The sequence below is a fragment of the Notamacropus eugenii genome, chromosome 1 (genome assembly GCF_028372415.1).
Source record: "Notamacropus eugenii isolate mMacEug1 chromosome 1, mMacEug1.pri_v2, whole genome shotgun sequence".
Taxonomy (NCBI): Eukaryota; Metazoa; Chordata; class Mammalia; order Diprotodontia; family Macropodidae; genus Notamacropus; species Notamacropus eugenii.
Window position 1 is genome coordinate 39,946,243 of NC_092872.1, and position 17,045 is coordinate 39,963,287.

Genomic DNA, 17,045 nt, shown 5'->3' on the forward strand with positions numbered 1-17,045 from the left:
TATGTGCAAAGTGCTGGGGATACAAAGACAAAAAAAAAATAACACAATCTCTATTCTCAAATGCATTATATACTATCAGGGGAGATATCACATACATATGTAAGTATACAGAGAATACAAAATAAATACCACTAGGGAAGAATGGATCAGGAAAGGCTTTGTGTACAACACTGTGCTTAAGTTCGGTCTTGAAAGACAAGAGGAAGAAGTACATTCCAAACATGAGAGTCAGCCCCTGCAAAGTCCCAGAGACAAGAGATGGCATGCTGGGCATGAGGAACAGAGCAAAAGAACAACTGGCTAGGATACAAAATGGAAGGAGTAGAGGGATATATAATAAAGATGAACAGTAGGTTCTGAAGGGCTTAAAATGTCAAACAGAGGAGTTTGTGTTTGATCCTAGGAGCAATAGGGAGCTACTGAGTAGGAAAGTGGCTGGGTCAAATCTCTGATTAAGGAAAATCACCAGCAACTCAGTGCAGGATTGGAACAGTGAGTCTTGAGTCAGGAAGACTAATTAGGGGACTACTGACACGGACTAAACAATAGGGGATGAAGGCCTGTGGGAATGGGGTTACATGGAAGAAATACTGTGGAGGTAGAAATGACAATATTTAGCAAATGAAAGCGTATATAGGATGAAAGAAATTGAGAAGTCAAAGACAAAGCTGAGATTAAGAACCTGAGAGATGGGAAGAATGGTGTTTGGTACCTTTGATAGAGATAACAAAATTAAGTAGAGGGGAGTGATTGGAGAAATGTAATAAATGTAATGTAAGAGGTCTCCAGGATACCTAATTTGAAACAGCCAATAGGTAGTTGGTGATACAGGACTGAAACTCAGGACAAAGTCTGGGGCTGGATGATACCTAGATCCAGGAGTCATCTGTATAAAGATAATTATTAAACTCATAGTAGCTGATCAGGTTACCAAAAGAAAAAGTGCAGACAAAGTAGAAAAGACGGTCTTGGAAAAGCTGTAGGGAACATCCACAATTAAGGACTTTGATATGGATGATGAAATAGCAAAAGAAACTGATGACGATTTTGGAGAGAGTAGACTCAGCTGAATGATGAATTAGAAGCCAGATTACAAAAAACTGTGGAGTACAGAGGAACCTGAAGAAATGAGTGCAGAAAGTTGTCACTGTTGCTTTTTGAAGACTTTGGCTGAGAAAGGGAGGAGGGATCCAGTACAATAGCTAGAAGAAGGGATGGTAATGTATAATTTTTTTTTTTTTTAAGACTGGGGGAGACTTGGGCATGAGGGAAGCAGAGAAAGAACCATATATAGGGAAAGATTAAAGATTAGGAATGAAAAGGGTAAGATATGCCGAAAATGGAAGGGGAAAGGATCAAAGGTACACACAGAGGGGTTGGTCTAGGCAGGGAGAGTATCATTATCAAAGACTGGAAGAAAGGGAAAGAGAAGAATAATGGTAAAGGATTTTGGATGAAGGGAAGAGGAAAAGAGGAAGATAATGGTGAATGGGCTCCAATTTTCTCAGACAAAATAGAAGCAAGGTCTTTAGGGAAAAGGAGAAGGAAGAGGGAGGAGTTGGAGTCTTGAAGAAGAGAAAGTCTGAGATAGTTTCACTGGGGAGTGAGATCAGGGAATCAATTAGAGAAATATAAAGATTACCTAGTGGCTGTATGGGCCCAGTTAAGCTTAGACAATTAATTTAGAGTGTGTCCAGTCAGCAAATTTGGGTGACTTCCTTTACTCCTCTTTAGCACTATGTGAGGGGCAGAAGAGACAGATAGCTGGAATAATCCCGGGAAAACTGAAAAGCCATTTTTGAAGGACCTGCCATACTATTTGGATATGGAGTCATTAGTGTCCCAGTACCATCTCCAGCCAGTTGTAAAGAATATAATATTTAATAAATCCTTTTTTAGATATGCAAACCTTATGCATGGGTTTCTTTTCCTCCTTTCCAGTGCAGATGATGAGTTACTATATAGTAACCCAGCACCACTCATTTAGAGAAGAATTTGTAAGAAAATGAAAGAATTGAAATGGAAAGGAAAAACTAATTAAATCTCATTTTTAAACTCCTCAAACTCAGAAAGTTCTCATTCCAACCGTTCAAGGGAGTAGTCCTTATGTAATCAACTCTCCTCTTTCCCTGTAATCTTCACTCTCTCCCAGTTTACTAGCTTCTTCCCTGCTGCTTGCAAGAAGGACTAGATCTCTAACCATCTTCAAGGAAAAAAATACCTTCACTTCACCCTACCATTCCCTAAAGCTAGTATCTTATGTCTCTCAAACTTTTAGCAGAACTAAAAAAACATGTATACACTTACTCTCTCTACTTGCTTTCCTCTAACTTAAAAAGTGCAATACTTTAAGGCACCTTTCTCAATGCCATCTCCATCCCAAGAACTGTCTTTTCTAATAAATAAGTACAGACAAACAAAAAAAAAAAAAGAAAAGTGATCTTCATTTTACACCTATAGCTTACCTCCATGGGCAAGTGGCATTCTTCACCAAGCGTTTCAAATTATAATTGATCACTACACAGATGACAGTTCTATTAAATGGTGTTTTCCTTTCAATTATTATGAACATTGTATAACTGTTCTTCTGGCTCTGTTAACTTTACTTTTCATCAGTTCATGAGGTTTTCTCAAGTTTCTTTGAATTTTTCACATAGTTATTTCTTAAAGCACAGCAATATTCTATTACATCCACACACCACAGACTATCCAGCCCTTCTACAGTCGGTTAGCACTTACTTGATTTCCAATTCTTTGCTACTACAAAAAATGTAGCTACATACTTTTATCTATATGGAAACTTTCCTTCTTTCAACCTTTACAAAGTTAAAAGCCAAACTGTCCCATCACTGATTTAAAGGGTATGTACAGGTCAGTGATTTTGGGGGTATGATTCCCAATTGCTTTTCAGAAGTGCTGGACCAATGCATTAGTGTGCCTGCCTTCCCATAATTCTGCCAACATTAAACATGTTTTTCTTTTCTCCATATTTTTCAATCTCATCCACTTCCCCATTTGTTCCAATGTGGATTATAACTTTGCTACTCAGTTGAAACAGTTCTCTCCAAGGATGCCAAAGAATCTCAATCACTAAACCAAAACGTCTCTTCCTGTTTCTTCCTAATCTCTGCAGCATGACACTCTTGACCATCCCTTCTTCCTAGATACTTTTTTCTCAGGGTTTTTGAGAAACTGCTCACTCCGCGTTCTCCTAGGTCTGCATGGCCATCCTTTCTCAGGCTCCTTTACCAAATAATCTACCTCTTGCCCTATAACTATAGGTATATCTCAAGGCTTTGGTCTTAAGACCTCTTTTTGCTCTCTATATTCTCTCTTGGTAAACAGAGCAGCCCCGGTGGATTCAATTATTTCTAAGGAGATGACTTCCAGATCTATGTATCTAGATAAGTATATCTCTCCTGAGCACAAGTCTCATACCACTAACTGACTACTGGACATTCTACCTAGATATCCCATAGGTATCTCAAATTCAGGGCAACCAATACACAACTTCACATTCATTATGATCCAGTCATAGTGCATGTGAGGGGAATAACAGGTAATAAGAGTAGAGCCAGACTGTGAAGGACTTTCAATGCTAAACATAGGAGTTTGTTTGTTGTTGTTGTCTTTTATCCTAGAGGTAATAGGGAGCCATGGGAATCTACTGATCAGAGAGCAACATGGTCAGACCTATGCTTTAGGAATATCATTTTGTCATTTTTGTGGAAAAGAGAGAACTGGTAGCAGGGACACAAATTAGGAGGCTATGATAGTAATTTCCAGCACAACTGCTGAACTAATCTTCGTGAACCACAGGCATAATAAGCATGTCACTGTCTTGATCAATAGACTCCAATGGCTCCCTCCTGCCTCTAGAATAAAAACAATACAAGCTCTTCTATCTGGCATTTAAAGCCCTAACACAAAACAAGAGCTTCCAACCTGTCAATTTAGACAATTCCATATTACTCCACTACAGATCCTCGCATTTTAGCCAAACCAGCCTACTGCTCCCCACTATACACATTTCTTCTTCCATGTTGGTGCCTTTGCAGACCATTCCCAGAGCCTGGAAAACACTCACACTTGCCTCCTTCAGAGCTGAGTTTCAGCACCATCTTACATGAAGTCTTTTTGGTTCCCTCAATAGTCAGTGTTTTTCTACACCAAAATGACAGTACATATTTCAGTGTTCTGCCTGGTTACATGATTAAAATAAAAATAAATAAAATAAAAAAAAATACCTAGTCAGAAATCATAAGATATTAGCAACAAAGAAGGGTGAGGAAAGGCAGAGAAAAGTGATTGGGATGAGCAGAAAATGTATAAAATATTTTATTTTTGCTTCTATTAACTGGGTGCTTTTGCCTATCACTCTGCCCTATTTTTGACAAAAAACAAACAACAAACACTTTGTAACCACAGCCATATAATTATGTCAGAAATAGCCACACAACTTGTGCCTGCTTGGCATTTACCTTCTATTGTGCTCCATATTTTATGTTACCATTTTTAGCACAGATGGTACCAAGAACTACAAAAGAAGGAAATTCAAGTAAGGTACTTACCAAAATGTCTAATCTTTTGCTCATATTTCTGCATAAATGATTTGGATTTATCTTCATCTTCTATTTCTTTACTTTTATCTTGATTAATAAAACTCTGAGAAAAATAATTTATAAAGTGATCAGAATATTTCTCTACCTCATTTGAACTAGAATAGCTGAGTAGGCCTTTTCTGATAGTCTTTCAAAGTTGTCATCATACATGTCTAGACATCCTTTTCTCTGGACACAGGAAGCTCTAACCCTATATCACTCAAAGTCCAAGTCTTCATAAAATTCCCTTAAAAACAACATTTTCCCCCCACAGCATTTTAGTTTAAAAAAATGAAACACCAATCTACTACTGCTAAAGTCATGTAAAGAAACAACTAAACTTGAATTTAAATTGCTGAAGTTTAGAAGCAGAGACACTTGAAATAAACCAGTTACTCAATAAACATTTACTAAACATGCATCCTGACTGATTCTAGCCCCAGTGAGAATTTTCAGTTTTCTTTGTAATCTGTCTTTATAGCAGCGCCCCTCACTACCAGCCTCAGGATCACTTAAGTTGTTGTTCTTTGAGTCTTCTCCATTTCCATTCTTTCTTAAGATGTAGCAACTAGAAATGCACAGTATTCTAGAGTGAACATGCATCCAGAAATAAAATTGGCATATACTTGTAACTGGACTAATTTCCAGTTAGTTCCAACTGAAAATGATCCCAGAAATCCTGATCAAACTGAGGTAAAATGTATAATTACTTTTTAAAAATCTCTGATTAATTCCTGAACAAGAAGGCAAAATTTGGCTGAAATTTCTAATAAACTTTATGGGGCAGTTACAAAAACATTTTGTTCTTAAGACAGTTTGAAAGCTCTATTAAAGAACATTTCTTTTAGTTAAATAAACACAAAAAAAGGACATTAAATCAAGTTCTTATTTAGCTAGGAAAATGATTGAAGAACAATTTTTCAGAACACTGTGTGACCACATTGATACGCTGAGATCATCACTGCCCTAAATAAAAATCGCATTCTAGATTTCTGCCAGCTCTTAGAATTAGCAAGTATTCAAAAACACACATAAAACATTAGTATTTCCTGCTAATTCTTTTCTCAGTAAATTCTGCCATCTAGATCCCATCTTGAGGACTTAAATCACCTTATAAAAAGTATAAGTTTAAACGAGAATAAGTCTATATAAAAAGGCACTGTTCATTATAAAACATTCCTAATTAATTTCTGACAAATTCAGGTCAGGTAAGAAACTAGCTTTAAAAAGAAACAGCTGATAAGAATTGAATATTACAGTATCTCAGGTTTGCCACTTTCTAGCTGTGTGACCTTGGGCAAGGCACTTACTTCCCTCTCTGTGGACCTTAGTTTCTTATTCATAAAGTGAGGGGCTTGGTAGAGCTCTCTAAGGCCCCTTCCAGTTCTAAATCCATGATCCTAAGAACTTCTCCCCAGAAAAAAATGATTTTTCTAAAGTTAAAGGAAACCTATTTTTAAGGAACACATAATAATTCACAATAAGACACAGGAATTATTCCCCCATTGTAGAATATGCATTCTATCATTATTTGGCCTTTAGTTAGACATATACTCTTATCCTTTATTCTGACATAGGTAGAAAAAAATATTCTAAGTTTCTGGTCACTGTGAGTCAAAAGAAATATAACGGAAATGCAGAAGGAAAAGGGTCAGAGAAGGGCAACTAAAGTGAGCAGCCTAAAAAGTTTACACAATCAAAGGTAAAAAATAAAGGCAATTATATACGAACAAAGACTTAACTTTTACCTTGATCAAGCTTTGGAAAGGACAGGATAAAAATATTATCTTTACATCCTGTATATGCAAAGAAAGTTCTTTAAAAAATAATTGAACCCATTTTCTCTTCTTCCTCCCCACCAACCTTTGTAAGATATATGCATAGTCAAACAAAACAAATCCAAACAAATCTGTCTCCTTCTGCACCTTAAATCCATTACCTCCTTGTCAGGAGGTGGGACAGCATGAGAAGCAAACTTCTGAAACACTCTCTTTTCCCCAACTGATGATCCAGGCCAAAAAGAGAAATTCATAAAAGTTTTAAAATTCACCCCTAAATCACCATTTATTAAGCATTTTCCACATGTCAATCACTGTGCTAAGCACTGGGGATACAAATAGGAAAATCGACAGTCCTTGATCCCAAAGGGCTCGTACACTCCCAAGTCAGGGAGACAATACTCAAAGAAACTGTTACATCAGGGTATGCCCTAACTTTTACATCAACTGAGAAAAATTATGTCTTTTTGTAGGACAATTAATTATCATACATTTTATCATATTCATCTTATACCATGATATCAATTCTAGTCTGTCCAAGACTGTAACCTAATAATGAAGTCCTTAAGGTATCTGTTAATGGGGAGAGCAGTAACATTTGCTCTAAAGCTAAGGTTTTCATTTTGTAAAAATCCATTCTTCTAAGATTCTGGCATAGTAATCAGAATTATGTCCTTCACTTTGTATTTAATTTACTGTGTTTCTGCAAAACAAATGTTACTGCTGTAGCTCAATCTGCTAAAAGAAGTATTCATTTGCTACCAGATAATTGCGCTACATCACTACTACATAGAGAATGGCAACTTCAACAATAGTCTAGCCTTATTATTAAAGTTTTTTATTAATAGATATTATTTAGCAGCAGGTAGAAAGTAATAAAAGGCTTTCTATGTAGTTAACTCAGTAGTTAACCTCAACTTCTTTTCATAATCAGAAAATCTGGCTCCCCAGCTCCCCAATTCCTTAAGTACTGCTCTGTGAGTTTCAATATAATGACAACTGATTTCTGTTATACTGATGTTTCTTAAAATTTTATTTGTGAAGGGCTGAAATTATGAACTTACATATTATTATGAGTCGATTATGAGAATGTGTTCAACAACGATCTGAGATGAAATCCAACAACTATTTCAACAGATTTATGTGATAAGAAATGTCCAATTTTGGGAATCGTCAAATTATAGGGAAAACATTTTCAAGGTCACCTACTCACAGGATTTAGAGTTCAAAGAAAACTTAATCCAGTTAAACCCTCTCATTTAACAGGAGTAAACTGGCCTGAAGATGTTACAAAGTACTTGCCCAAGGTCACACAGATACTAAGTAGCAGGCCTGGATCTGAATCCAGATTCTGACTTCAAAGCCAGCTCTTTTATAATACTTATCACATCTCTATCTTTCAACGTTGTCATTTTCCATAAAAATTGCTACCTATTCCATTATCAGTGATATTTAGGGAAGGATATTCAACTACTTTCCTAAAAGTACTAAATTTAGTTTCTTTCAGCTTCCAATGTCAGGAAATTTTCCCTTATCTCTAACTCACTAACCAGTGTTGTAAACTTTGGCACTTTTTTTTACCCTTTCTTTCTCAGTTGCTTCATCAGTAAAACAAGGGAGCTGGACTAGAAATCTTCTAAGTCTCTACAATTAGCATTTAAGCTCTTTTCTTCCTGAATGAAGAAGATAAGATGGTCATAAAGGTTTGATCATGCGCCTAGGTTGGGACAGTGAGTCAATCAATGGCACAGTCAGGAAAAGAACTGCTGCTTGAAGTCACTGTTGACCCCCTAGCTTATACTCTAGTATAGGTACAGTATTTTTTTAGAGAAAGAATAAAGGACTAGATTATTTGAAATATCCCTTCCAATACCAGTGATTCTACCAGTAAGTAAAAGTTCTTTAACTAAGGGTTTGCTGTATGCATGCCAGTAAACAAAATGAAAAAGGCTATTTTTTTATTAAACAAATTCAATAGCTACAAATTAGTCTTATACAATCAATACTATAACTTACAGCTATTATCAAGAACTGGCCACATCAAACACAACATGGCGGGGAGGGGAAGGTATTTGTTACTGGTAACAGTTCTCATAAATCTTTAGTGAAATTTGGGTGAAAAAATTCATAGATAATGACTACTGTTGTGTTAATACAGATATTCTAATGCTAGGATGGTAAATGTTCCTAAACATACCTAAGTGTATGGATAATTTTTGCTTTGTTTGTATTTCCCAGTAAAAGCTTGTACCTTATTAAAAACATCCTTGCTAATGGCATCCACGTTCCACAGACACATTCTCTCTCGCTGTACCAGGGCCTCTTCTTTCTGCCTCCATTCCTCTTCCCTTTGCCTCAGTTCAGACACTGCTGTTTGTGCTTTGGCATGTTCCTGATCCAGGGACTCCGAGTTATGCAGTGCTAAACTACCAAGCTTCTGCTGAGCTTCAGCTAGATTCCATTTGCACGCTACAGAGCTTTTCACAAACTCTTTCTGCTTTTGGCAAGCCAGTTCAATCCCTTGGCTATACATCTGGATGGAGAACAAAACATTATTTGTAACAATTGAAGGAACAAAGCATATTTGTGCAGTACAAACATAATTTCACTTTAGATTGTATTTCACAATGGTCAAACATTTCCAATTTTCCTTAATAGAAATTACCCAAATTTTACAAGTCAGTTAAACTATTCTGAAGTTTGCTAGAGAAAAAGTAGGGAAAAAACTTCCAACTATTGCATCTTTATTATATGTCCTACCCACTCACTATTTGATATATATGACCTTGTAGGTTGTCCTGTATTCCCAGCTACTATATAAAATTTTTAAAGGGCAGGGATTTTTGGTAACCTGCAGAGCAATACAGCGCCTTGTGCAGTTTGGTCTCAAACATTTGTTTATTATCTTGTAATAATTAAAGTAACAGAAAACAGAAGCCTACAATTTCTCTCCTCCTTAATACAATGAAAACAAAATCTTTGGAGTTCTCTTCTGAAGAGAGCTTCCTTATACCAAGGAATACCAAGAAGTGATTCCTTCTTTCAATCTGTATGCATACCTGGAATTCTAGTCCGTAGTGACTGAAGTCTCTTACTCTAAAATATAACAGTATTTATAATTCTTAATGTGAAAAAGGTTCAGGTGTTGTTTCATTTAGCTCTATTAAAAGAATGCAAAATGTAAAAGCGCTTTCTTTTCTTAAAGAAGGTATGCTGAAGGTCTTATTACAATTATCTGACCAGTTAAGAAGTTGTTCATTAATTGTAAATTACCGAGCCAAATATCTTCCCTCAAATGTAGATTATCTACATTTTATTTACTATGTGCCTTTAAAAGGCAAGGGAATCCTCAAGCAAAGTCCAGCTTCTGGCAAACCTGGAAGATAGGACAAATGGGCATACTCTTAAATCCAGATGCAGCACCCACTCAACACTTTAGCATTTTGTAAATGTTCATCCCATGCTTATATTCTAATCCATAATACTTTACATGTACACAACACTTTGCAAACCAAAGCACTTTGTTGAAAGACAGTACTTCTTTGTATAGTTAGTACAGATACTAACATCTTAAAAAGAGGGTAATGACCTGCCCATGGCCATATACTTAAGTGTCAAGGCCAGACTATAATTTAAGTTTCTAAGCATTTTACACTAAGTTTTCATACTTTATATGCCACTACTAAATATTTGTCAAATCTAAAGAAGATAGTTATTAGCATCAGTCATATTCTAGTCAACTGTTTCCAGTTGTACTAAATTTCTATTTCTTCACATAAATGGAATCTGAAGACTCATATCCCCTTTAGATACGTTATCTCTTCCTCACTGGCGAAAACTGAACCAGAAATTTAAGACTTGAAAAATGTTTATAAAGTGTGATAAACATTTTCTTCTTGCTGGTTCTAATACAGAAACTTAAAAGTTTTAAAGCCAGAAAGAAAAACAAGCATCTTAAATGTGCTTAGAGCAAACAAATGACCAAAACTAGCATTAATCAAGCTATCAGTTTGCAAACTGAAATATCACTGACAGAGCATTTCATCCAAATAAGGTTCAGTTGTGCTTCACAACTTCAACGTACAGAACTCCCCTGCCTACCCTACCCCCAAAAGAAAAAAAATCCTCACCCAGTCAAAATAGATTTTCTTTTGGGAGCACTATTGTGAAGCAATCTCTTTGAACTGAAATTCCTTTGAGACACTTAAAAGGCCTATTGTTTCTTGTGCCTGTAAAACTGATTACAGAAATTGCTGTACGATCTTTTTTTCAAGATATGTTACCTTTCCATATATAAAGATGACACTATTAGTTCATAATCAGTATGGCGCTACTGACATCAATTCTTTCACATTGCCTACATTTCTCAGGTGTTTGGTGGTTGTAAAACTGAATTCTGGTCTTTAGGTGTTAGATTAGTTAGAGATCAGTGACTGGCTTCTTTGTAAGCACCATACTTGTAAATAATAAATTTTTATTATCATATACAAAAATGAGTTGAGGGAAACATCTTTAGGGTTCCTTTCACTTTGCAAGAATGATGGGAAGACAGAATACTTTCACTTCATTGGAAATAATTACAACATTGCCTACTCTCTGGCCTGGAGAACTCTTCCCAAAACACTTCTAGGTAAGGACAAAAACAGAATAAAGGTTAACTGGGACACTGAAAAGTACTTCATAAGACAGGATTCAAGAATCTTGGGGCTCTACTTAGGTAGTGACTTAAGAGGAGTGAAAGCCTGACATTTTGGACCTGCTGATACTGTTTTATATAGACAATAGATGACTTTGTATAGTTTTGTCATATTTGATCCTTTTAACAATTCGATGTGGTTATTACTAGAAAGGATTCAGCAGCCCCCTTTACAGGTCAGGAAGCTGAGTCTTAGAAGATTTAAAAAGGAGGCTTTGGCTAAACATGTTTTCATAGGGTATCATGGAAAGTATAGTCAAAAATGTTATGAAAACAAAAGGGCACTGGCTATTTGAATAAGGGTGGGATGTAGTCTAATACAAAAATCAAAGCCAGGGTCACAAAACTGAGTCAGAGGTCAAAGAAGATTCGTGAATTTTCATTAGAATTTTGCTCAGGGAACATGTAAACTGTTACTTCTTCCATCAGTATTAGTTTCACCAAACAAAGTGATCAAAGAACTACCAAAAAAATCTACACTAAATAAACAAGGCAAATTTATTTAAAATTTACGCAGGGCTAAGAAGAAAATAAAGATAGCAATCTGCTAAAAGTTTATATGGCATTATGAGGAAGGCCTGCCTCAGCTTCTTTTGGAATGTGGCTCACAGAATTTAGAACCGAAAGGATGTCAGCAATTTGCAATCCCATCTCCTTTTTTACAGATTTCTTTGCAACTTTAATTATTTGCCCCAAATCATATATTCAAATCCAAGTTTTCTGACTTCAAATTCAGAGCTGTTTCCATTCAGGCTAGTATCAAACTGGCATAGTGAACCTGAATTGGCTGGTAGATCTCATTATAGACTCCCCCAATCTTTATTTCTGAAAGCAAGGCTACCAAATTCTTACCTCCTGGTCTTCAGGGAAAGAACAGTCAAAGTGAAAAGGCATGTGTACCTGTGACTAAGGGGGTGGTAGGTGGGGAAACTGGCATAAGCAAAACTTGGAATTGGCAGGGGCATTAGACATCATTGGGTAGTTCGGGGACCTCTAAAATGTCCTCAGAAGAGGTCCACATGCTAAACCAGACTGCCAAAGGGGTGCATGACACAAGATTAAGAACCTCTGAACTGGTCTAACCCTTCACATTTCGGAGTTGAGCAAACTAAGATTCAGATATTAGCTGACTTTCCAGATTCGAACCTTGGGCGGGGCAAATCGACTGTTCTTTTCATTACGGGGCACTACTCAAAAAAAAAAAAAGCATGTTCGATGTTAGAAACTCACAACACTGGTGCATTTTATTTTTACCATTTCACTTTCAGTCTCTCGGATTAAGAGAGGCAACAGTGCCAACTGTCACCTCTCTTCCAGCCAAAGTGAAAAGGTGCTTATGTGGACATGGGAAGTAGAAGAGGAGGGCAGGGGCGATCAGGTGGTAGAATCTGGAGCTGAAAAGGTACCTGTTCCAATTCTTTCACTGCATACTAGAGGAAACTGAGTTCAAGGGAAGAGAATGCAAAGGGGACCTCAGGGGTCGCCCCGTACAACCCCCGACGCCCCCCACCCCCCGTCCCACCAGCAGGACGCCTCTCCGCTGCTCCAGCAGGCACCCACACCCTCCCCCACTCCCACGGGGCTGGGGGTGGGGGGTGGAATGAGCAGAAACCTGATGCAGCGAAGAGCGAGCGGGCGGAGACCGTGACCGAGGGGAAGCAGACGGGGGGAGGCGGGGCAGGAGCAGAGGCCGGGCCGGGAGGCTGCAAACCCTCCCGTCCCCCCGAGACCCCAGGGGTCTGGCCGACTCTCCCCCTCCCCCCAAGTTCGCTCCTTTACCTGGGGGCTGTCGCCAGGAGGCTGCGGGAAGCGGGAGGAGGCGGGAGACACATCCAGCTCCGTCTCCTCGTCAGCCTCCCCGCCGTCCCGGGGGAGGTTCCAGGGTCCAGGCGGCGGCCACGGCCGCTCCATAGCCCCGCTCCCCCCGGCCCGGCAAACCGCCACCTTCAACGGCCTCCCGGCAGACCGGAACCGGCTGCCCCGCAGCCGCCGCCCCCGGTGGGGGGGCCGTTACCCAGAATCCCTCCGCGTGCGCGGAGACGCCTGCACACGCCAAGCGCCCGCCTGGCCCCGGCCCCGCGGCGGAAGGAGACGGTCAGACTTTTAATCGCGTCACTTCCGGCAGCAGGCTTGGGGCGGTGGGGCACGCTGGGGGAAAGGGGAGCCGGGCCAGGGGAAGGGGCGGGCCTGGGCCGGGGCCGCGGCTGGCGGGGGGAGCCAAGGGCGCTGCTCGTCCAGCGGCGCGCCGTGGCCTGGAGCGTCCTTGTAGCTAGTTTTTGTTGACCTTTCTGGGGTTCCTGCAGAGCTTTGCCACCGCAGCCCGAAGACGGGCGACTCCTCGTGATCGCTATTTTTGTGACTAATAATTTCGGCCGCAGGAACCCAGCGGATGTCTATAACAATTATCATTTAATAACCGTTTGTTTCTGTGTAAACTTAAAAGTTACCAAGCTCTCTACTAGCCATACTGCGAGGTAGGGTATGTCCTCCCTCCTTTGTAAGGAGACGTCCTTATTTTACAAAGGAGGAAACATGCATGCCCAGCAGTTAAACGTTAACGATAATGATTTATGCAGTAATAAAATGGAATAGATGACCTTTATGTAGAGCTTTAAGGTTTACAACGAGCAACCTTGTGTAGGAGAGGCAGCAATAATGAACTGCTGTGTCACTCTTTCTACAAAGTTGCACAAAAGGGGCAACTTTTCTGATGCAGGGATTAGTGGCTTCCTAGGCTTTGAGTGCCACCAACTGGGAGAACAAGAGTGCTTCAGGGAGGCAGGCTTAAGGAAGAGAGTTAATATTAAAAGGAAGAAAGTGAGCGAATTGGACAATAAAATAAGTTGTTGATTGGGGGGAAAAGTCTGAAACAAATTCAATTCAATAAATATTTACTAAACGCCTGCTATGTGCAAGATACCATGCTAAGCGCTGGGGATACAAAAAAGAGACAAAAGGACAGTCTGTCTTCAAGAAACTTACAATCTAATGGAACAACAAATATCTCTTAAGAATCTGAGTCAAGATATATAAGAAATTAGCATATGAAACCAAGAGCTATTCCCCAAGGAGTTTTCAAAGATTACGAACAAATAATTCTCAAAAGAATTGTACACAATTCACAATAGTATGAAAGATAACTCCAAGTGACTAATAATAAGAAAAATACAAATCAAAATTCCTTGGTGTCAAAGATGACAGAAAATGGAAATAGTTAATATTGGAGGAGCTTTGAAAAGAGAGCCACAATAACAGAATTGGTGTAGCTTTGAACTGACCCCATGATTTTGAAAAGCAATTTGTATTTATGCTAAGAAAATGATTAACATGTTTAAACCTTTGACCCATAGATCTCACTGATAGGCATATACCCCAAAAGTCAAAGGTGAAAAGAAAAGTTATGTACACCAAAATATTCTTTTATGATAGTGAATGTGATCAGTCAGTGAAGACTTCTCAGGGACCTAAGTCTAAAAGTAAAGCAGACATAAGGCCTGAGTTTCAATATATCAAAAATCATACAATATGGGGAAACCTGAGGTTGTGAAACCATCTGTCACCCCTCTCCCCAGTTTTGTTGACTCCCATTTTCTTATTTCTGAAAATAGGATTGCTTGTTCAGGCTCTTGATCAAAAGAGTAAGGGAGAGTTTTGTGGTTTTCTTCTATACAGCCTTGCATCTGCTTTTGTAAAATGCTTCCCCTCCTCCAATCTGCTTGGAGGAGGGTGAAGTCCGGTCCTTGCCAGAACCAAATAAAGGACTTTCTGTTTATACTTTGAGATGCCTCTGTGTAGTCAATTTGAGTCTTGCCATCCCACATAATAGCAAAGTATACAATGTGCATACTCATCAATTGGAGGATGGCTAGACAAATTTTAAGTAAATTTAATTAACTTTCACTGTACTATAAGAAATAATGAGCCTAATGAATTCAGAGATACAGGGGAAGATATGAAATGATTCAGAGTAAAGTAAGCAGAACTGGGAAGAGGGTATGACTATAAAAATAAAACTGGAAAGATTTAAAAAACTAAACTGAATGTGGTAAATTATAGTGACCAAGGCTGGTTCTGGAGAAAATTTGAGAAAATGCACTTCCCTCACTTTGCAGAGGTGGAGTAATGTGGGTAGGGAATGTTGCGTATATTATCAGAGAAATATATATATGTTGGTTACTTCTGCTGAACTGCTACCCCCCACACTTTTTCAATTTTTCTTACAAGGTAACAGCTTGATCGTTGAATAGGGGTGAAGGGAGGGATGTATTCAAAAGATATATTCAGAAATAAAGGTGATATAAAAACAAAAGATATCAACAAAATTATTTTTAAAAAGGTGAATGGGAAATGAGAATGGCAGAAGAAAGGAGATGGTAAAAAATGAAAAAGTACATTTGTCAGTGAAAGCAGGGAGGAGAATGTAAGAATTCACTAATAATTTCCTTAGTGGAACCACAATTATCTAATTCTGCCCAAAATTGAAGTCAAATATTCATGTTCCAAATTTCTACTGGCATTTTGTTCAGAAGCCATGATATTGAATTGAGTTATGAAAAAAATATGGTTGTTGGAGGTCTCTTCTACTTTCCTGTGTTAAATTTATTTCTTATAAACAGTTTTGGGAGCAAAAACAGTATGTCAAAAGCAGGTTCCATGGATCTCTGAGGCATGCTTTAGCTATGTTGCCTAGACCACTGAATACATACACACACGTGTATACACACATATGAATACACACATATGTATGTATGCATATATATTCTTTAATATTTCCAGGACCTGTGATTTTATCAATGTAAGTACACCTTCCACTGACATTGACTGCAATTCTCTATAACTTTGTAGATATATAACTTCAAGATTTGTCATAATAAAAAAAAAATTACACTGTACCCAGCTTGTTCACATCCACTCTGTTGGCAAGGCCTGTCAATTTCACCTTTGCAACGTTTTTTGCATGTATCCCCTTCTCTCCTCTGATACTGTTACCACCTTGGTGCAAGCCCTCATCTCCATTCTTGCACTATTACAATAGCCTGCTGTTTGGTTTTCTGGTCTCAAGTTTCTCTCCACTCTAGTCCATCCTCTGTTCAGTCACTGAAGTGATTTTCCTAAAGCACAAGTCTGACCATGTCATCCCCATATTCAATAAACCCCAGCGATTCCTCATTCCCTCTAATATCAAATACAAAATCCTCTGGTTCAAGGCCTAGAACCTTCATAACCTAGCCAGGGGTGGGGACGGTCTCATTTGAGAACCTAGAGGGCCACATGTGGCGTCAAGGCCCAAAGTTCCCCACCTCTGATAGGCCCTTTCTCCCTTTTCCAGTTTTCTTACATTTTATATCCTACAACAAACCCTTTAATATTACTGGCTTCCTTGTTCCATGAAAAAGACAATCTCTTATCTCCCTGGTATTTTTTCTTGAAGTACCTTGGAATGCTTTCCTTCCTAATGTCACCTACTGTCTTCCTTCAAAGTTTCTGACTAAAAGTTCACCTTCTACAGAAAGCATTTCCTAATTCCTCTTAATTCTAGTGCTTTCCCTCTGTTTATTTGCTATTTATTCTGTTCATAACTGTTTTGTACATATTTGTTTGCTTCTTGTCTCCCCCATTGGATTGTGATTTATTAGAGGGTAGAGACTGTCTTTTGCTTCTTCATGTATCCCTAGGGCTTAGCTCAGTGCCTGACATATAGTAGGCACTCAATAAATGCCTACTGAATGACCAGCAAAGTCTTCTTGAGCTGGTCTTCAGGGTGACCTTCATGTCTTTATGAAGCTAGGGACTTTAGTTACTATATTACACATAAGAGTAATAATATCTGACATTTATATATAGCACTTTATAGTTTACAAAGCATTTTCATAACAACCCAGTAAGATAGTGCATAATTAACTTGCCATATGTGTATGGGTTTATATATGCCATATATATATATATATTATATAGTTCCACAGTTGGAAG

The 17,045-nt window shown here is 38.4% G+C and overlaps 1 protein-coding gene across 1 annotated transcript in view; it reads right to left on the minus strand.

The window, feature by feature from the left end:
* Nucleotides 1–13,202, minus strand: part of CDC37L1 (cell division cycle 37 like 1, HSP90 cochaperone) — a 31,303-nt gene extending 18,101 nt beyond the window's left edge. Inside the window, exons 1-3 of the mRNA XM_072597352.1 lie at nt 12,855–13,202; nt 8,631–8,912; nt 4,572–4,665 (exon numbers count right to left, since the gene is read on the minus strand). Of these exons, the coding sequence (XP_072453453.1) occupies nt 4,572–4,665; nt 8,631–8,912; nt 12,855–12,986 (508 nt within the window). The 5' untranslated portion in view covers nt 12,987–13,202. The remainder of the gene's footprint in view (nt 1–4,571; nt 4,666–8,630; nt 8,913–12,854) is intronic.
* Nucleotides 13,203–17,045: the final 3,843 nt, after the last annotated feature.